Below are 22136 nucleotides of genomic sequence, written 5' to 3' on the forward strand. Positions count from 1 at the left end.
TGGCTTTTGGTGGAGCATTTCAAAACAACTGACAATAAATGCTAGAGATGATATGGGGAGAGGAAAGAATGAAAATTGGTGCAGCCATTCTGTTATTAAGCTTGAAATCTCCTCAAAAATCTAAAATAAATGAACCAAATGACCCACCTCTACGACTCCTTGTCATATATCCTAAAGACTTGACATTCCTACTGCACAAATAACGTCTTTAGCAATGTATATGTGCTTCTATTCAGAATAGTTAAGAAATGGAAACACTCTAAATGTCTTTCAATAGATGATTAAATATATTATACGATAGAATAATATTCAGCTGTGAAGAAAGATGAATTGTGAAAATTGGAGATAAATGGATGGGACTAGAAATTAGTATATTGAGTGAGGTATCCAAGGCTAAGAGAGATAAATGCCATGTGTTCTCTGATTTGCTGCTTTTTAACTCCAAATCGTCAGCTCTGAATATATCCTGGAGCAAGTGCAGAAAACAGGAAAGTAAAGATGGGACATGGGAGGAGGGAGCAAGGATGGGGATATCATGATGCAGGTGAGCCAAAAGACTTGTTAAGGGAGCTGTGGAATTAGGATGCTTGTGGGAAACGGAACAAGTAATATGGGGCTATGTGAACCCAATGACTCCATAAAGGGAGGAGGGGTGGAAGGAGAGGAAGAGAGAGGAGAGAAGGACAGCAAGGAGGTAAAGAGGAAAGTAAGGCTGGAGTGGACAGTGAACTCTAGGTTGAATAGAAACATCAAGGGTTTTTATAGCCTTATGATTTTCTCAAAGCAGTGTTCAATCTCTAAAGAACAGGGAGGGGATAGGAAGGCATTCTCGGCACAGTGGTACTCACAGCACACTTGAACTCCCAGCTCCTCCCCATCCTGCCATGTATACTTTCCCTATCTCTAGCTCATCTTTCTTTGGCTTCCTTCCATTCCTTTCTCATAGCAGGCTCTGTCTCTCTTTATTCTGAGTTCTGATTCTCACCCATCAGGAAGGCACATTCCTCCTCTCAGATGCTATTACATGTTAAGCTGTTTGTTAGCATTGTAAGTGACCATAACCTTTAGCCCTGCCCTCTGCCTGATGTTGGTAGACTTTAGGTCAGGGAAGTCTTCTCTTTTTTCTGTTTTCCTTTGTTGTTGTTGTTGTTGTTGTTGTTGTTGTTGTTGTTTTTCTGTTGAGCCATTCAGATGAACTAAAACTGGCTCAGATCTACCCCGAAAGTCTATGTGTATGTAGAACTGTGGTCAACTCCTGCTTATCCCTCACTTCTTTCCCTCTTTTTCTTTTATCATAATTAGAGACTAAAAGGATGTCTACTTGGGTGATTGTCTCTCTTTCCATCCACAGGAATCCTATCCCCCTTCCCTAACAGAGTTCCTGTACATTTGTGAAGATCTTTATCCAAAGAGTGAGATGGTGTCCTTGGAAAGAAACATCCTGAAAACTCTCAACTTTGACATCAATATTCCCATTGCATATCATTTTCTACGTAGATATGCTTCGGTAACGGGGAAGCACAGCTTAGTTATTTTGACTTCTGGATTATTTTTTCTATATCCAGAGTGTTTGACAGACTTCTAGGTGAAAGGTTATCAGATATTTGGTGGGGGGTGCACATCCTAGATTTTTGTGGTGTAGCTATAAGGTTTTAGAATAGGGGCAAAATAGGGGGTGAGGTAAAAATATCCTTTGATCGGGAAAAGGTGAATTCATTTTGGGAAATGTTGGCAATCTTATTTTCCTTAGTTGGATATTGGTTATGGGGGAAGATCAAATTATTCATTGTGTCCTTCAATTGTTTTCTATATGTTTTTATGTGTGCTATAAGTTAAAATTTTTTTCAAACATAAGAAGGATTGGAATGTTTTGGAGCATGAACTATATCCGGGAGTAGGACTATGTGCAGAGTCACAGTTGGGAGACTTTGACCCATCAAAAAATGAGTCAAAGGGTATATACTTGGTAGTTTAGGAGCTGTAAAGATCTCAAAGACCCATGCTAGTATCATAAGCTTCTCCTAGAGTATCTGTACTTCTGTAGGCAGGAGTCTGCAAAACGGCTGATGGTAGCAGGAGAAATACATTGTTCAAGCAGAGAGCCATGTAGACTAGGGATGAGATAACTTGAAAGGCATTCTTCATCCTGTTACTATTTTTCGGAATTGATTGCTAACCATTCTTCTTGTTTCCTTAGTGCATCCATGCTAGCATGAAGACACTAACCTTATCCCGCTTCATCTGTGAGATGACCCTGCAGGAATATGACTATATCGACGAGAGGCCTTCAAAGCTAGCTGCAGCCTCCTTCATCTTGGCCCTCTATATGAGGAATCTCAAGGATTGTGTAAATGGATGGGGTGGCTTGGTCCCTAAGTTCTAAGTTCAAATCCGCAGCACGCATGTAAAAAGCTACATGTAACCAGGCTTGATTGTGCTCCTAGAACCCCTTCTCTCCCTCTCCCCCCATCCCGTGTGTGTGTGTGTGTGTGTGTGTGTGTGTGTGTGTGTGTGTGTGTGTTAGAGGAGGTGGGGGTATCAAAACAAGAAAATCATTAGGAATTTGCTGGCTGCCAGCCTCACTTGAGGTTCAGTGAGACACTCTGTTTGAAAGTGATAAGGTGGACAATGATAGAGCAGGACACATACAGGACAGGTACACACACAAACACACACACACACACACCCCAAAACTATTGGAGTAAATTTGGAGTAAATGCTTATGATGAGTCGGAGATAGGGTGAAAATTAGAACTGTGGGAACTTCATGTAACAGACAGAACTGCATTCCTATGGCTTAACACATGAACAACTAATGGGCAAGTAATTATAATAATTACTTTCAGATACTTAGATTTTCTTAGGTAGCACTCTTTGCTTTAAACAGAACCTCTCACAAATACCAAAATTGCAAAACAGACCAATGTGAAGTCACTCTGACTGTCAGGGGCTATGGTGGGCTCACTATCCTTTACCCCAATCCATTCCTGTGCCTTACAATACCCTTAGAAGAGCTGTCCTCTTAAGGTGCTTGTTAGACTAGAGTTTGAGAAACACTGACCCAAAGATAACAGGCTAATGCAAGGATCTGTCCATGTGGATAACAGGTCATGCTGTATTGCTTGCTATCTTTCAAGTAGAAAGCCTCCAAACACTTGTAGACACCTCTAATTAAAATTCATACTTGATTCTTTCTTCAATTTTATAAAACATTGTAGAGAAAATTTACTTTGAAAACTTTGAATTCTTATATATGTGTAACATATAATCAAAGTAGAGACATTATGGTAACAATGCAGTTTTTGAACCATTTCTAAAGAGCTGAGCAAACCTTTGAACACTGAGAAAATGCCACATAGACAATTGGGTGAACTGCCACCAGATGTATTTTTTTTCTAGCAGTTTTAAGTGTTTCATGTTTCTACCGATCTTTTGCATTATAACTGGAGTAAGATTAAATCTCAAAATTGTTTTATTTCCATTTACCTAATTACTGGGGATGATGAACATTTTTGAGGTGTTTTTCACCATTTTCTTCTTTTGGGAATACTCTTCTGGTCCCAAGCCCTTTTTTTGAATGAGACATTTGTTTTTGGCTAGTTGTTTTTTGACTTCTTTACATATTCTGGATGTTAATCTTCTGTTCGAGGTCTATCTGGCAAAGATTATCTTCCATTCTGTGGGCTTCCTCTTCTTCCAGGTGATTATTTCTTTGTTTGTACAGAAGCTTTTTAGTTTTATGAAGTTATGCTGTCAGTTGCTGGCCTTAATATGGGGGCAAGTAGAATCCTATTCAGGAAGTCCTTTCCTACACACTTATATTGTATAGAGTGTTACCTCTCTTTTCTTCTAGAAGTCTTGATGTTCTAGGTTTCATGTTTAGGTATTTGATATGTTTGAAGTTATGTTTTGGGCAAAGTGACAGGTATGGGTCCTTCTGCATGTGGGTAGTCAGTTTTCCCAGAATCATTTGTTAAGGTTTTTTTTCTCTAATTTATGTTTTTGGCATCTTTTTCAAATATTAACTGGTTGATATTATGTGTACTCACATTTGTGTCTTCAGTATCATTACTGGTCTACATGTCTGTTTTTGTGATATTATTACTATTGCTCTGTTATATATCTTAATAACTTCAGTGTAATTCCTTCAATGCCGTTCTTCTTTCGGGATTATTTTGCCTTTCTGGGGCCTTTTGTGATTTCATATGAATTTTAGGATTTTTATTTTTCTGTTTCTGTGAAGAATGAAATTGAGGATTCTGATTTGGATTGCACTCAGTCTGTAAATGGCTTTAGTAAAATGAGTCATTCTCACAAAATTAATTCTACCAATCCATGAGTGTGCGATATCTATGTTCTAGTGTCTATCTGTATCATTCTTCAGAGGTAGAAAGTTTTCACTGTAGAGTTCTTTACTTCCTTGAGTAGGTTTGTTTCTAAATACTTCGTTTTCTTATAAAACATTGTCAATGAGAGTATTCATAATCTCCTTTTCCTTAATGTCTATTGATAGTGTTAGAAAAACTGCTGATTTATAAAAGTTGATTCTTTATTGTATCATATTGCTGAATTTATTTAACATTTCTAGTAGTTTTCTGGTAGAATTTTTAAGTTCTCTAATATATACTATCATATCATCTGCAAATAAGGATAGTTTGACATTTTATTTCCTCATTTGTATTCCTGTAATTTTTTGTTTTATTGCTTTAGCTAGCATTTTGAATACAGTATTAAAAACAAGTGTTTCATTTTGGACTCCAGTGGGATTGTTTCAAGTTTTTCTTCATTTAGGATGGTGGTGGCTATGGTTTCTCATATATAGCTTTTATTGTGTTGAAGTATGTTCCCTTTAGCCTGACATTCTCTAAGACAGAGCTTAACCTTCCTAATGCTGTGACCCTTCAATACAGTGCCTCAGGCATGGTGACCACAGCCATAAATTTGTTTTAGTTACTACTTCATAACTATAACTTTGCTACTGTTATGAATAGTAAGGTAAATATCCGATATGTAACCATTGTGTCATTCACACACACCCCCACCCCATACAAAGGGGTCACAACCCTTCATTTGAGAACTGCTACTCTAGGACTTTCATCCTTAAGTTGTGTAGGATTTTGAAAGAGGTTTATTCAGCGTTTATTGACATGCAAATGTTGAACAGTCCTTTAATTTCAGGGATAGTTAAATTTGGTCAAGATGTATAATCTTTTGATGTATGTCTATATTCTTTTTGTGGGTATCTTATTGAGTATTTTTTATTATGTTCATCAGGGTATTGGTTTTTTTGTATTGTGCAGTTACCTGGTTTGTATACTTGAGTGTTATTGTTTTCATGGAAGTAATTTGGGAGTGTTCCTTCTGGTTCTGGTTTTTTTTTTTTTTTTGACTATTTTAAGAAATATTAGTTGTATATCTGTGAATGTCTGGTAGAATTCCATGGTGAGTCCATGCGCCTCTGGACCTTTTTGAGGAGGTGCTGAGAGGCTTTTTGTTATTATTTTAATTTCTCATTTGTTATGGATCTATTCAGATATTTGATTTTTGGGCTTAATTTTAGTGGTTTGGCTGAATATAGAAACTCACCCATTTGTTTTAGGATTTTCAGCTTAATAGAGCACAGGTTTTTTTTTTTAAAGGTATTTCCCTAATAACCCTGAATTTCTCTGGTATCTATTGTAGTATTTCCCTGTTCATTTCTGATTCAAGTCCTCTTTTTCTTTTGATTAGTTATTCCAAGGGCCTACCAATCTTGTTTTATCTTCTAAAACAAAATACAAAATTAAACAAACAAAAACCCCCAAAACATTTTTAAGTTCGATGCTTATTTGTATTATTTTTGTTTTTTTCTTTTTCTTTTTCATTGGTTTCTGCACTGATTTTTTTGTTGCCATAGACTAAGTTTTATGATTAGTTCTAAGAAGTGTTTTCCTTTTTGATATCTTCTTTGACTCATTAATCATTAAGCAATGTGTATGTAACTTAATATCCCTGACTTTGCATATTTACTAGAGAGGTTCTTTTTTTTTCTCTCAATTTTAAGTTTTATTTCATTGTGGTCAAATTGGATATAAGGAGTGATTTCAATCTTTTTGAATATTGAAAGATCTGTTTTGTGCCCCAGCATGTGACCAATGTTAGAGAAGCTTCCATATGCTGCGGAGTAGAATGTAGGTATTCTTAAGTACTTGGGTAGAATATTCTCTATATATCTGTATTTGATATAGGCTGTCATTTATTTCTAATAATTTTCTGTTTAGTTCTTATGCAGATGACTTGTCTATTGGAGAAAGTGGGATATTGAAGCCACCTATCATTGTTATTATTGGGTTATAAAGTTAATCTGTATTTAAATACAGTAGTAACTTTTCTTAAATGAAATTGTGTACCCCAAGGTTTGTCGCATATATAGGATAATAATGTCTTTTTTTTGTTTACTGTTCCCTTGATTGGAATGAATTGCTCCTTTTTATCTCTTCTGATTACTTTTAGTGTGGAGTCTGTGTTGTTGGGTATTAGAATAATAATCTTTCCTTGCTTCTTGCTCCAACTTGAGTAGAGTACTTCTATCTTTAATTCAAAGTGCTGGCTATCTTTAAAGATGTGTTTCTTGAAGACAATGGGTGGATTTGGTTTCTTCTGTTCAGCTAGCCAGTGTTTTTTATTGGAAAATTAAGGCCATTGATATTTAAAGTTATTTTTGAAATGTTTGTTAATTGTGGTCATTGTGTTGTTGATTTTGGAGTTGTTGTTTGTGTGTCAAGCAGTATTTTGTATCTTAGTCATTATGGCTTTGTGTTTCTGTCCTCAGTTTCTTGGCTATGCTCATTGCTCTTTTCAGCCCCAAATATTGTTTCCTATGTTTCCTATGTTTCTCCTATGTTATCTTTGTTGGAGATATTTTAAAAGATGTTTGTGTCTTGGAAAGTCTGTCTTTCTCCTTTAAATATAGCAGATATTTCTTTTGAGTATGGTAAGATGAAGGATCATGTTCTTTTGGGAATTTGAAGCATTATTCCAGGTTCTTCTGGTTTTCAAATTTCATTGAGAAGTCAGCTGTAATTCTCATGGATTTTCCTTTATATGCGACTTCAGTTTTTGTTTTTGTTTTCCTTGTAGCTTTTAATACTTTGTTGTTGTTGTTGTTGTTGTTGTTGTTGTTGTTGTTCAAAGTATTTTTTAAATTATATTTTAACTTTATCTCACAACTTACTGGGTTTCTATATGGCTTTTCATATATTATTAGTTTTAGTTAACTAATTCCCTCACACTTAATTTCCTTCACCCCTACCACCATCTTCATTTAAAGCTTTTTATCCTCAGCATCCCTCCCATCTACTTTCATATATTTCACTCTCTGCCCACACTAAAAGGTAATTTTTAAGCTCAGTCTTGAAAGATGAATAGAAACTCACGAGAGGAGATATTTAATGTGGACAAAGTATTAACTGAAAAGATGTGAAGGCACTAAAGGAATGCATATGATATGTTTGGGATAAAATTCTAAAGCCTATTCTTTGCTCTTTAGTGGATTTTAGCATCCATGAACTAATTAGGGCTAGTTAATTAAGGCTCATATAAATGATAACACTTGAACATAATCATCTTTGAAGTTTGTGCTTAAAATTATTCTTTTAGGTGCTAGCCTATAATTTTTAGTCAGTATCTGTACGGTATGAGTATTTGAAATGTGTTGAGAATCTCCGTGCCTAAACCAGAGATGGGACGTTTGGACTTGAAAAACAGTGTTGGAGTCAAGGGTATACTTCCAATAATAGAAATTAATGTTCATTCTTCTTTTTGCCAGGTTCCTTCACTGGAATATTCCACTGGCTACCAGCTGGCTGAACTCCATATCTTAGTCAGGAAGCTAAACCATTTGCTGAACTTCCGATCCCGTACTGTGCTCAAAAATGTGTTTGAGAAGTACTCTGAAGAGTAAGTACCAAACTGCAGTTAAAGAGGACTTTATACTCATTCATAAGAAACCTTGAAAACAGTGGGCCTAGACAAATCTCAGTTTAAAAAGAGGATTCAGAAACTTTACACCTTCCTTTCTACCTACAGTTAAAGACAGATAGGAAGCCAGAGGCTCTAATGTGCTATTTCTTCTGTGGAGCCTGTTTTTCTTTGGCTTATTTTCCTCTAAGCAGACCTCTCTTCCTTTTGCAGGACCTACTTTGAAGTCGCCAAAATCCCTCCTTTGAGCATGAAAGATCTAGAGGATCTTTTGAATTGTGCATTATTCAGCTGAGGACCTCTGACAGCAGCTGTCAGGGCTGGGCAGACATACACATAGGATGCATATATTCCTTTATCTTATGCTTGTCAACTTTTCATTAATATTTTTCTCTATTTTACTAAACTGATAGTTGTGGAAACTTAAAAATTTTAAATAACTTTTATGAAAGAAAAGAAATTGTTTTGTTATATTTGTTTAAAAAATTAATAAAATACAATGTTTACTAGAATGACTCATGTCCCCTCTTATTGCTGAGGCACCCCATGCATAGCCCAAGAAGGTTATTTTCCAACCTAGTAAAGCCTGTTTCAGGATCTCACTTACCCAGTTTCTCCTCAGAGGAGGAGGAATTCACCTAGGTGTGAACTATTAAGAGAGTCTTTAGAAGGATCATCCTGGAGAGAGTGCTCAATCCAAAATGGGCCCCTAATTCTCCTCCCCAGGCAGGCCTCAAAAGCTCAGAGCCAGAGCAACTGATAGTATGTTAGAACAAATGCTTAATAGTTTCAATCTCAGATACTTTATTTGAATTTGCTTCAGTGGTAAAAAGTGGAGAAGTAAGCCCTTCAAGAGGCAGCTCTTTACCATCTATATTTGAAAACGAAAACAACACTAGAATCTTTTTTGAACCTTATTGTCTACCAAAAGAAGACTTTTTTTTTCTTTTTTTCGGAGCTGGGGACCGAACCCAGGGCCTTGCGCTCGCTAGGCAAGCGCTCTACCGCTGAGCTAAATCCCCAACCAAAAGACATTTTTAATTATAAAATCAAGGTTTTCTATAAATGCAAGCATCAAACAATTATCCAATCTTTCTTCATAAAATTGCAAGAAGTCCTTTTCTCCTCCTTGCCTAATCTCTGCTATGATGTGTACTGGAGCAGTTACTTTGTTAGGAAAGGAATTAAGCATCCCCTATGCCAAAGCCTTTTTCTCAGTCCCACCTCTAGAGTTTTCTTACAATCTGTCAAGTAATGTCTGCAACAGCAGAAGACTATTGGAACTCTTATCTTCCTTCTTTTTTGGTGATACTAGTAATTGAATCTGGGCTATCATCTGTAGGCAAATATGCCAACCATTGAACTACATTTACAGCTGAGTAAAATTCCATTATGCATATGTGCTACATATTCATTTTCCATTCACCAGTTAATAGACATGTAGGCTGATTCCATTTCTTAGCGTCTATGAATAGAGAAGCAATGTGTATAGATATACAAACGCCTCTGTTGGAAGATACAGGCTTTGGCTGTATGTGTAACTGGACTTTTGGCTACCTTATTGGACTTTTTTCCCTACCACCCTTCTCTACTCTTCCCACTCCTACTGTACATAGCTATAGTGTTGCTTGTTTCTGTTGATGAAGATTCATGGCATGATTCACAGACCAGCAGGATGAGGTGCTGTTCAGTTGCCAAAATGTTAGAGTGCCATCTAAATGGCCCAAAACTTCCTTTTCTCTCTCCTCCCTAAAAATGTTTGAAAAAATAATGGGGAGAGGGTTCTGAAGAAGGGATAGAATCAGATAAACCCTGCTGTTGTAATGATGGTCAGATAAAAAAGAGCCAGGGGGAGCTCCTATCCCCAAACCCCAGGCATTGGGGATCTTATGCAGTAAATCCACAGAAGCAAAGGAATAAAGTTTCTAAATAAGATCCAAGTGTTGCAGAATATCACTGTGGGTGGGGGCAATAAAGGCAGGTAGAGAAAAACTGGATTAGGTCTAGAGTGTCCTGAATAGAGTTCGTAAAGGGTGTCTGAGGTCTTGACACCAACCATTTGCAAGTCCTTCAGGAAGGAGTAAAAGAAAGGAAGCATTGGTGTCAGCTCCATCTAACTGTTCTGTGATGGAACACAGATTAAGTAAGTTTTAGTGTCACGGTTACCATTACATGGGAAGGCAGGTGGCTTTGTGGTACTTTCAACTTCTTGAAATCCACATGTGTGTGAGAGTAGCTTCCATGGCCAGTTTATTGTCCATATTAGAATCCAGAAAAATATATTGTCTATCCTTTTGGTGTCCCCTGCAGCGAACTATTGAGAGAGTAGCACATAGCAATGCTTTCCCTAGTAGTTTCTGAGTAGCATTGGTAATGGATTTTCCTCTTTGTGTTTGGAATCTCCCTGTCTTCAGATTAGAATGCTATAGTGGATAGTTATAGGTATACTTGCAGTCAATATAAATGTCAACTGCTTTATTTTTTGGCTATGGGGAAAGCCGTTATGAGAGCTGTCAATTCTGCCTATGGAGAAGTGGTATGGGGATGAATGGACTTGGTTGTCCTCAATGACAGTTGTGTGAGTTAAGAAAGGACTGGAAGAGCTTGAAGGGGCTCGAGACCCCATATGTACAACAATGCCAAGCAACCAGAGCTTCCAGGGACTAAGCCACTACCTAAAGACTATACATGGACTGACCCTGGACTCTGACCCCATAGGTAGCAATGAATATCCTAGTAAGAGCACCAGTGGAAGGGGAAGCCCTGGGTCCTGCTAAGACTGAACCCCCAGTGAACTAGACTATGGGGGGAGGGCGGCAATGGGGGGAGGGTTGGGAGGGGAACACCCATAAGGAAGGGGAGGGGGGAGGGGGATGTTTGCCCGGAAACCGGGAAAGGGAATAACACTTGAAATGTATATAAGAAATACTCAAGTTAATAATAAAAAAAAAAAAACAGAAAAAAAAGAAATGAGGGCATCATTGAATAATGGCATATCCAACTGCTCATGAGAGTTTTCTTGTTGTTGTTGTTGTTGTTGTTGTTGTTGTTGTTGTTGTCGTTGTTGAGGCTGCCATCTATGAACTAGTCTGTGGCCTGTGGGGAAGGATAATTGACAATACATGAGAAGGGATTCATGGTGAGATATAGGCTCTTAGAGGATGAGTGAGAGGGGATGATAATGAGTTTATGGCTAAAGAGTTGGCAGGAAAAGACTAACTGAGTTGAGTGTAAGGGAGGGCTCAAACATGAGGATGGGGTCCAGAAGAAAAGTATAGGTGTTTCTGCTAGAAGTGAAGAGTATCCTGGGACTCGAAAGCCCAAGAACTACACAGCTCTGGGGAGAAGGAATCCCAATGGAAGGGCATTCCGAGGCACAGGAACTCAGGCACCTTACAACTCTGAGGTGGGAAAGCGTCCCAAGTGAAGGATATCCTGAGATACAGGAGCTCAGGAAGCACACATTTCTGATAGGAAGCCTCCTCAACAGAGGCATTGCAGCTCCCAGGGGAGGATATCCCCAGCTGGGCTGAGGAACTCAGGAGCCTCCGCCCCATTACAGTTCTTTGTTTCTTCCCTTCTTCTCTTCATTGTTTCTTGGCTTCTTTTGATGAGAAAGTCACACCAGGCAGCAAATCTCATAAAAGAGATTTATTGGACAGTCCAGGGTGTGGAAGGTTGAATCCAGGGAGGGCTGCCCTGTGCTCCTGGGAGCAGACAGCTCAGGGCTTCAATTGGTTTCTTAGGAGAGTGGAGCTTTTCAGGTCAGAAATTTCCAGATTGAGGCCTGATGGAATTTCAAGTCCTGATCTTGGGGAGCTCAGGGATTGGTGGCTTTTCTTCAACCCCTTTGGGTTAGGGTGGGAAGTCCTTGGCTGCAGACAGCTTTGGCTGAGGCACCATCTCTGGAGCTGCCTGGCGAGGCTGGAGAGGAGGTGCACCACCATGGACAGCTCCAGGGACAGCTGCAGGCTGAAGAGGTGTAGTGGTACCCTATTAACAACAAAGGAATCAGAGAAAGAACTGGAAGAGCTTGAAGGGGCTCGAGACCCCATATGTACAACAATGCCAAGCAACCAGAGCTTCCAGGGACTAAGCCACTACCTAAAGACTATACATGGACTGACCCTGGACTCTGACCTCATAGGTAGCAATGAATATCCTAGTAAGAGCACCAGTGGAAGGGGAAGCCCTGGGTCCTGCTAAGACTGAACCCCCAGTGAACTAGACTGTTGGGGGGAGGGCGGCAATGGGGGGAGGGTTGGGAGGGGAACACCCATAAGGAAGGGGAGGGGAGGGGGATGTTTGCCCAGAAACCAAAGAATTATTATTAAGTATTAAATAAATTAAAAAAAAAGAAATGTAAAAAAAAATTAGACAAGATAGATGAAGCAAAGAAGTGCAGGCCGACAGGAGCCGGATGTAGATCGCTCTTGAGAGACACAGCCAGAATACAGCAAATACAGAGGCGAATGCCAGCAGCAAACCACTGAACTGAGAATAGGACCCCCGTTGAAGGAATCAGAGAAAGAACTGGAAAGCTTGAAGGGGCTCGTGACCCCTTATGAACAACAATGCCAACCAACCAGAGCTTCCAGGGACTAAGCCACTACCTAAAGACTATACATGGACTGACCCTGGACTCTGACCTCATAGGTAGCAATGAATATCCTAGTAAGAGCACCAGTGGAAGGGGAAGCCCTGGGTCCTGCTAAGACTGAACCCCCAGTGAACGTGATTGTTGGGGGGAGGGCGGCAATGGGGGGAGGATGGGGAGGGGAACACCCATAAAGAAGGGGAGGGGTAGGGATTAGGGGGATGTTTGCCCGGAAACCGGGAAAGGGAATAACACTTGAAATGTAAATAAGAAATACTCGTTAATAAAAAAAATAAAGTTAAAAAAAAAAACAACAATAGGCACTTTGACAGCTCCTGTGGAAGCATCTTACCGCAGCTGTAGGCTGGGCAAGAAGGAGGGGACTGCCACCACTTTCACAGATTTTTTTGGGCCACTGTTTAGGTACTACAAAGGTGTGGGAGAACTGTACCTGAAATTGGGGTAAGGAGAGGAAGGCTTGATGATTTAGGAGATCCCTGAGTGAATGTGAATTGAATACATGAAACTGGATGTAGAGTAAAATATTGTTAGCTTCTGGAATCAGGAGTGCAGGACAGCCAAACTTTATAAGGGCCAGCCTTTCATGACCATATCTGGTCCCTTTGACAAATGGGCTACAGGAGAATAAATATCTCTTGTCTTTTGAAAAAATACTGTTAGCTCTTATCTCTGATCCAATTGAAGGAAAAGCAAGAAGGGTCTGAGGGTATCCAGGAGCTTCAGGGTAGAGGCCAGGATAGAGAGAGGATTTAAACTGGTCTGTGAGTCTCTGGTGAGACTGTGGAGATAGGAGAGATTCCTCTACAGACTTTTAGAGGCCTCATAGAAGGAGTGTGTTATATATGAAAAATTAGGTATCCAGATATGGAAAAAGTTTAAAAGGTCTAGCAAAGCCACAAGTTCTCCCTTTGTCTTGGATAAGGGGTATACTACCAGCTCCTGAGTCCAAGAAGTGGGGATGGAGTGGCTCCTAGAGAAAGTGGCCTAGGTAGTGAACGGTGTTGGTACAGACCTGTGACTGCTCTCTGGATACCTGATAGCCCCAGGAACCCAGAGCATTGAGGAGGGTTGTGGATTAGCAAAGCTTGTCTTGGTTGGTTGGACTAGAGAGGATAAGGCCATCCACATATTGCAGAAGGAAACTAGGAAAACTGTCAAGGGAAGCTAGGTCATTTTGCAGGACTTGACCAAAGAAGGAGATGGATGTCCTGGAATCCCTGGTGTAATCCCTGTCCAATATACTAAAAAAAGGTATCTTTTAAGTAAACAATCCTTTCTTAGGGATGGTAGGGACTATACCTTTGTTGATTTTTCTAGAGTCTTGTTATTTGCTTTTGTTGTTGTTTCTTTGTTATTTTACCCCCAGGATAGGTGGGTTATGAGAGTAGTGTGTAGGAACTAGGAGTCTTTTCAGAATGAGTTGGTGAATTGGGGGCTGGTCTTATTAAGCTTCTCCATGTTTTGTGGATAGGGAGGATTGTACTCGTCTTATGTAGGAGGAAAGGTCTTTCAGAGAGACAAGGTCAGAAGAGTGATGGTAGACTGTGGAAGGATTAGCAGTACCCTATGCTGTAGTGTAAATAGAGGGTAACATAGGATGAGAAGGGGTTTAGGAGATGCTATCTTATTACCTGAGTCATGTCCCATTGGTAAGAGAAAGATGGAATTTGTTTCCAGGCAGATGCTTATAATTGAAAGTGTTGAGCCACCATACCATTTGCCAGGTAGTTCCAGTTGGAGTTGACTGTGGAGTTGTATCTCCTCCCCTGCAATTTTTTCATTTACCTGGTGCAGCCTATCTAACATAGTCTTGGGCCACCTTCCAGATATGTGATTTTTTTATCTGCTGTTATAGTGGATGTAAGTATGTAATAAATGCCCTGCCATGTGAGTAAACCTGGCAGAGTCTGATAAAATTTCTTTTGTAATTTTTTAAACATTTTTTTCTGAGAAGGACCACAGTTTTTGCTCTATGTGATCCATCTCAACTATGGTAAACAAAATGCTGCCTCAAGGGGAACATATGTCGTAAAGTAGTAGACAGAGTGGATAGAGGTGATGTGGAAGAGGATGGGGAGCTAAGGGGGCTGGAAAGGGTCGAGGGAGCTGGTGTGGGAGCTAGAAGGTATTTATAAGGCAGAGAGTCATCTGCAGGGTTGGAACTGAAGGATGCTGGGACATTGGCTTTTTGCAGGTTGGAACCAAGATTTCAGTGATAGAGGAAAACTTGAGAAGCAAAGCAAGAGTTACAGAGAGAGGTTTGGCCTAGAGAAAAAAAAAGCCTTCTTCATAAGGGGCTTCAGACTATTGTCCATTCAGTTTTATGAAGTTATTTAAATAAATTAAGATACTAAAATCAAAGTGAATTCTGGTAGACAGTTGTCATTGTCCAGTGTGTACTGAGGCCAGATTTGCGCTGAAATGTGAAAAAGAGTCATTGGTCTCAATTCTCCTAATTGGAGTTCCTTTAAGTTATCCCACAAACAGGCTAAAGGAATGTCTTTTGGCCCGACAATTTGGAACCATAGCAGGTATTTATATCAAACTAAAGACGGGTCAAAGTCCAGACTCCTGGAGTGTCCCCTGAGTTTGGGATTAACTGAACAGCCCTGGAAAGTAGGAGGGGCATCCCCCAAACTCATAGTTTCCAGATGTCAAGAGATTATGGGGCCCTGGGAAATTCCTAGAACTCTTGACCGAGGAAGTCTGAAGGTGAGATAGAGGAGGATTCCTAGAGCTCCTGATCTGAGTGAGTCTTAAGATAGAGGGGGATTCCCCGTCCCTGAGACCTAACCAGAGCAGTTCTAAGTCCCACAAATTGCCTGTCCTGACATTTGGCTGTGTTGAATGTGTGGTCTGGTCAGATGGAGAATTAGCCTCTTATCTAGAGGTCAAGCTGTTAGAAAAAAACAGATATGAGAGAAGAGAAATGTAAATATTTTGTAAGAGAAGGAGAGAGAATGGAGGAGAGAAGTTCATGAGAGTGATAGACAAACAGGTTTAGCAGTCAGGTAGGCTTAAAGGGATTCATCAAAAGTGCTAGATGATCATAGTCACCACAGCCTGAAATATCTTTCAAGGACTCAGCCACCAGGAGAACAAAGCCCTCTGGATCAGCCGAGCAGAGTTCATATGAACTCATAGAGACTGAGACAACTTTCACAGAGTTGACATGGCTCTCCCCCAGGTCCTTTGCATATATATTATAGCTTCAACTTAGTATTTTTATGGGAATCCCGAGTGTGTGAATGAAGGTGTCTCTAATTTTTGTGCCTTCTCTTGTGGCTCTTTTCCTTCCAGTGGGTTGCCTTGTTGAGCCCCAATGTGATGGTTTTTTATTTATCTTATATTTTATTTTGTTGCATTTGTTGTTATCTCTTAGAAGCCTGTTCTTTTCTAATGAGAGACGGAAAGGGAGTGGATCCAGAGGGGAGGGAAGGTGAGGAGGAACTGAGAGGAGTAGAGGGTGGGCAAACTTAGGATCAGGATATATTGTATGAGAAAAGGAATCTATTTTCAAAAAAGAACTCTAATAAAGTCCCAAGATCCAGAAGTCTCATTGACAAGACCTGCACTACTCCTAGAGGCTGTGAAAGAACAGGTCCCAAGAGTAGACAAAGATGATAAATTCAAAAGGTCCCATAAAGAGGGCCTAGAGCCACCCCCAATCAGGGGTGGGAGGCAAAGACCCCAGATGCTCTCTTAGATTTTTGTACCAAATGCTGTATTTCTGAGGATATGTAAAGAGCCAGAAGGCAGAAAAGAGGCAGGTTTTTGACCTAAAGAGACTGGCATGTTTATTTCAGAGGACAGATACTTTCCTGTACGAAAAGGAGTGTCTATAAAGGGGAGAGACTGGCTGCAATTCTTTATAGGGTCAACATGGAGGGGATTGAGAGTGGTAGCCACATAGACTATGTGCAGTTCTCTAGACTGTTTCCAGGCATTGTCTGCCTCAATCAAGACAGATTATCTTGGGAGACAGATTATCTCTGCAGACATTCCTTTCTGAGCTGACCAAGCAAGGCCATCTGTAATCCTATAGAAATGTTGTGGATCTTGTTTTACAACTGAACACTCTAACACGATGCTTTTCTTCTCTAGAATTTCACTTTGGGTTTTCTTTAGTGTGGTTCTTTGTTGAATTCTCATTTCAGACCTTGCATCACCTTCCTGATTTCATTCTTTTCTCTGGTCCTCTACCAAAAGTTGACATTATTTCTTTGAACATACTTATAATCAATTGTGAAGGCTAAAGTTAGGTTTTAAGTTTGAATTATTGCACTTGAAAGACCTATGAAACAAAATGCCTGTAACCTGTAAGCCCCACTTTCCCAACACAGACAACCTTCTGGAACGCGGGGCTGTTTGTTGTTCATGGAAGATAACAAGCCACGTGCTTTCACTTCTGGATACAAGGTGCTTGCCCCAACTGCATAGGATGTGATTGATCACACATAGGTGGGAGGTACATAGGCAGGAAGTATACCAGGATGTATACTTACCCAAGATAGGACCAAGGTGGAAAGTACCATAGCCTTGTGGGTTTTGCCTTTATAAGGACCTGACTAATGTAATTTATGGCCATGCTCTGGGAATCCAGGGTATCAACCTGGCCAACATCCATTGTCCTAGTGAGTATTTAATAAAGCTTGTTCAATTTGGCTTAAAAATTGTGGTATTGGTCCTATTCTCACCTAGTGGAATTAGCATTCTTTGCCTAGGTTTTCATCTAATCATAAATCACTAGACCCCATCATTATAGGAATAGTAAATTTTGGAGGAGTTATGTTGCCTTGGATGTTTTCATTTTTCTTATATCAGTACATTTGGGTTTAAGCTTCTTAAGTTATTTACTTAGTTTTTTCTTAAGATCAGGTGTGCGTGTGTGAGTGTGTGTGTGTGTGTGTGAGTGTGTGTGTGTGTGTGTGTGTGTGTGTGTGTGTGTGTGTGTGTTTCACCTGAAGTATTAGCAATGTTCAAGTGGGATTTGGATATGGTAGAGTTGACTATGTAGTGTGTAGTTTTGAAAATGGTTTCTTGGACCTAGAGATCTGGGTGCCTGATATAAACTAAATGTTATTCCTTGATTAGGATATTGTACCATTGAGAAACCAGACCTGCTTTATATCACTACTGATCCTATATTATGCTAGCTTGTAGTATTAACAATGGTTATTAGTGTGGGTAAGTATAAAGATTATGCATTAGTTGGTTTTCTGTTTCTGTGTTAAACACCATCGCCAGAAGCAACTTATAGAAGAGTTTATTCGGGTGTACAGTTCTGTGGAGATAAGAGTCCATCGTAGAGGGGGGGCATAATAGTGAATGGTAGACAGAGTGATCACATTTTCATCTGTATTAGTCAGGGTTCTCCAGAGGAATCAATCTCTCTCTCTCTCTCTCTCTCTCTCTCTCTCTCTCTCTCTCTTCCCCATCCCCCCTCTCTTTCTCTCTCTCACTCATACACACGTGCACACTCACACACACACACACGCACACTCAATACCTGTTGAAGTATAAACAATGAAGTATACAAACAACAAAACCTCCTTCTTGCTTATCCTTATATAGGCTTCCATCAGGAGGTGTGGCCTAGATTAAAGGTGTGTCTTTCCTCCTTTTGGTGGTAGGGGAGAAGTGGGGGGACCAATGTATGACATTTTTATTTTATTTTTTATTTACATTTCAAATGTTATTCCCTTTCCCGATTTCCCATCCATAAACCCCCTATCCCATCCCCTCTCCCCCTTCTTCTATGAGGGTGTTCCCCCTCCTCAACCACCCCTTCCTGCCTTCCTGCCCTGATATTTCCCTACACTGTGGCATCCAGCCATGACAGGACAAGGGACTTCTCCTCCAATTAATGCCCAACAAGGTCATCCTCTGCTACATATGCACCTGGAAACATGGGTCTGTCCATGTGTACTCTATGGATGGTGGTTTAGTCTTTGGGAGCTCTGGTTGGTTGGTATTGTTGTTCTTACGGAGTTGCAAACCCCTTCAGCTCCTTCAATCCTTCCTCTAACTCCTCCAATGGGGACCCCATTCTCAGCTCAGTGGTTGGCTGAGAGCATTTGCCTCTGTATTTGTCATCTTCTGGAAGAGCCTCTCAGGAGACAGCTGTATCAGACTCTTGTCAGCATGCACTTCTTGGCTTCATCAAGTTATCTAGACAACTAGTTTCTTCATATTATCTAGTTTTGGTGGCTGTATATATATGGGCTGGATCCCCAGGTAGGACAGGCTCTGAATGACCTTTCCTTCAGTCTCTGCTCCAAACTTTGTCTCCATATTTTTCCTCCCATGTATATATTTGTTCCCCCTTCTAAGAAGGACTGACACATCCACACTTTGGTCATCCTTCTTGAGCTTCATGTAGTCTGTGGATCGTATCTTAGGTAATCCAAGCTTTTGGACTAATATCCACTTATCAGAGAGTACATACCATGTGTGTTCTTTTGTGATTGGGTTACCTCACTCAGGATGATATTGTCTAGTTCTGTCCATTTGTCTATGAGTTTCATGAAGTCATTGTTTTTAATAGCTGAGTACCCCATTGTGTAAATGTAACATATTTTCTGTATCTGTTCGTCTGTTGAAGGACATCTGGGTTCTTTCCAGCTTGTGGCTATTGTAAATATGGCTGCTATGAACACAGTAGAGCATCTTTTGGGTATATGCCCAAGAGAGGTATAGCTAGGGCCTCAGGTAGTACTATGTCCAATTTTCTGAGGACCCTCCAGACTGATTTCCAGAGTGGTTATACCAGCTTGCAATCCCACCAACAATGGAGGAGTGTTCCTCTCTCTCCACATCCTCACCAGCATCTGTTGTCACCTGAGTTTTTTATCTTAGCTATTCTGACTGGTGTGAGGTTGTATCTCAGCGTTGTTTTGATTTGCATTTCCCTGATGACTAAGGATGTTGAACATTTCTTTAGGTACTTTTCAGACATTCAATATTCCTTAGCTGAGAATTCCTGTTTAGCTCTATACCCATTTTTAATAGGGTTATTTGATTCTCTGGAGTCTAACTTCTTGAGTTCTTTGTATATATTGAATATTAACCCTCTATTGGATGTAGGATTGGTAAAGATCATTTCCCAACCTGTTGGTTGCTGTTTTGTCCTAATGACAGTGTCCTTTGCCTTACAGAGGCTTTGCAATTCTATGAAGTCCCATTTGTCGATTCTTGATCTTAGAGCATAAGCCATTGGTGTCTTTCCTCTTTAAGATCTGGATTAAAGTGTCCTGATCCTCTTGGTCCCCTCCTCTCCCCCTTTTCTCTTTTCTCTGGCCCTCCCCTCCCCTATCTTTTCTCATCACCTCAGTCTATTCTGTTGATCATATGCCTGATGTCTCTGGCTGGTCTCTCCCTCCTATCTAAAATAAAATTCTTCTCTTCAACCATACCTAGGAATGGTTATGTTCTCGTTTTCACTCATTGGGTGTCAAAACCCAGTATTAGCATATATGAGCTCCCTTCTAAAGGGCTCAGCCTTCCTGAACTAAAGCTGATTTGACTCTCCTAATGTGTACACGGATCATTTGTTTCTGCTGGCATCTGTCCTCTACCATATTTAAATCTGAGTTCTAGAATCCATCTTTTCTGCTACTTCTTCCCTCCAACTGCTCTAACCCTTGTCTCTCCTTGCAGACTTGGTAAGTGTTCTCTATCTGGCTCTTTGAGGCCTCTTACGTCTTCTGGAGCTCCACCACATGGGCAACTATCCACTAAGATACTTGATGCCCCTCTGCTTCCTTTGTTCTCAGCTCCTTCCTGGAGCTCCCTTGCTTCCTAGGAGCTTCTGTCATGACCTCTAGGATATTGGACTCCTCCCTCAGGCACAGTTTACATTTGAAACCCTTGTCCCTAACAAGGATTTTCCACACTGTTCTCTGTCACTGTTCTCTGTCTCTCAGATCCCCCTTGGAGCCTATTGGAACCTTCCCTCCAGAAAAGATTGTTTTGGAACCTTCTCTTTTTATATGCATGGTAGATACTCACTGATAAGTGGATATTGGCCAAAAAATTATAGATTACCCATGATAAAACCCATAAACCATAAGAAGTTGAACAACAAGGAAGGCCCAAGTGAGAATGCTTCAATTCTACTTAGAAGGAGGAACAAAATAATCATGTGAGGCAGAAAGAGGGAGAGACCTGGGTGGGAGAGGGGATGGAGAGAGTAAAAGAGGAACTGGGTTATGTATTGAGGGGAGACAGGAGAGAAGCCCAGAGGGCCAGGAGAGTGAATGGAAATATGCAGTTTCAGGGGTTGGAGGGCAGGGGAAAACTCTAGAATGTTCCAGAGACCTGGGATGTGAGAGGCTCCCAAGACTCAATGAGGGTGACCTTAGCCAAAATTCCCAACAGTGGGAAGATGGAACCTGAAGAATCCACCTCCAATAGATAGATAAGGCCTCTAGTGGAGGGATGGGGTCACCAACCCATTGTCAAAATTGTTGACCCTGAATTGTTCCTGTCTAAAGGAAGTGCAGGGACAAAAATGGAGCAGAGACTGAAGGAAAGGCCACCCAGTGACTAGCCCAACTTGAATCCATCCCATGGATGGTTACTGAGCTCTCAGAGACTAATCCACAAACCAAAGAGCATACATGGGCTGGACCATGGCCCCTGGCACATATGTAACAGAGGACTGCCTGTTCTGGCCTCAGTTGGAAAAGAAGCACCTAACCCTCTAGAGACTTGATGGCTCAGGTTACAGGGATGGTAAGGTGAGGTGAGGAGGTTGGGTGAGGGGGTTGGGTGTAGGGGAGCACCCTATTAGAGACAAAGGGGAGAAGGAATAGGGTAAAGGACTCTGGGAGGGGGTACTGGGAACAGAAGCAGCATTTGGAATGGAAATAAATAAAACAATTTAAAAAGAAGGAAAAGGTGAAGCAAGAGGATAAAGAGTAAAAATAGGAGAAACCTTAGAGCTAGGAGATTTGGAATCATTTGCTCATAAAATACAAGAAGTTATTACAATATGCAAGAATTTTTGGCCAATATCCATTTATCAGTGAGTATCTACCATGCATATAAATTTCTACACTTTAAAATGTTTTATCTCTACAATTTCTCTGTGCTCTGCCCTCAAAAATATTTAAGGCTAATTGTAATAAACACCTTTTATCTCAGGATTTTTAAATTCATTGGGTGTGGGTAAAGAATTTGTAAAATCTTTAACAAAAAGTTAGCTTAAAATTTGTAACAAAAGGCTGAATCTTAATTTGTATGTGGTAAACAATTCTTATTTAGAAAACTAGATCTACTTAGTGTGTATGTAACTTGATCTCAACTCTTGTTTAGGAAAATCGATGTTTTTAACTAGCAGCCATGTGACTTGACTGCACCTTGGCGATGGACTCATAGGATGGAGGCATGTAGGTGGTAGCCATCTTTACCAAGGTCAAAATGAATACATGCAATGTAAGTGTACCACCATCTTGAGTAAGATGAAAACAGAGCATAAACTAACACAATAATCATAAAACCTCTTTATCATTGCATCTCCTTTTTAGACCTAAGATACAACTGGAAGTTTAAGTAT

At 40.3% G+C, this 22136-nt stretch overlaps 1 protein-coding gene across 2 annotated transcripts in view; it reads left to right on the forward strand.

Annotated features, from left to right (window-relative positions):
* Window positions 1–8468, forward strand: part of Ccnb3 (cyclin B3) — a 94996-nt gene extending 86528 nt beyond the window's left edge. The window contains exons 11-14 of one of the 2 annotated variants that reach the window (XM_087600083.1): window positions 1352–1507; window positions 2198–2347; window positions 7808–7938; window positions 8173–8465. In XM_087600083.1, the coding sequence (XP_087456209.1) occupies window positions 1352–1507; window positions 2198–2347; window positions 7808–7938; window positions 8173–8254 (519 nt within the window). In that variant the 3' untranslated portion in view covers window positions 8255–8465. 2 annotated transcript variants of the gene reach the window in all.
* Window positions 8469–22136: the final 13668 nt, after the last annotated feature.

This window comes from Rattus norvegicus, chromosome X, assembly GCF_021556685.1.
Source record: "Rattus norvegicus strain SHRSP/BbbUtx chromosome X, alternate assembly SHRSP_T2T, whole genome shotgun sequence".
NCBI classification, from domain to species: domain Eukaryota; kingdom Metazoa; phylum Chordata; class Mammalia; order Rodentia; family Muridae; genus Rattus; species Rattus norvegicus.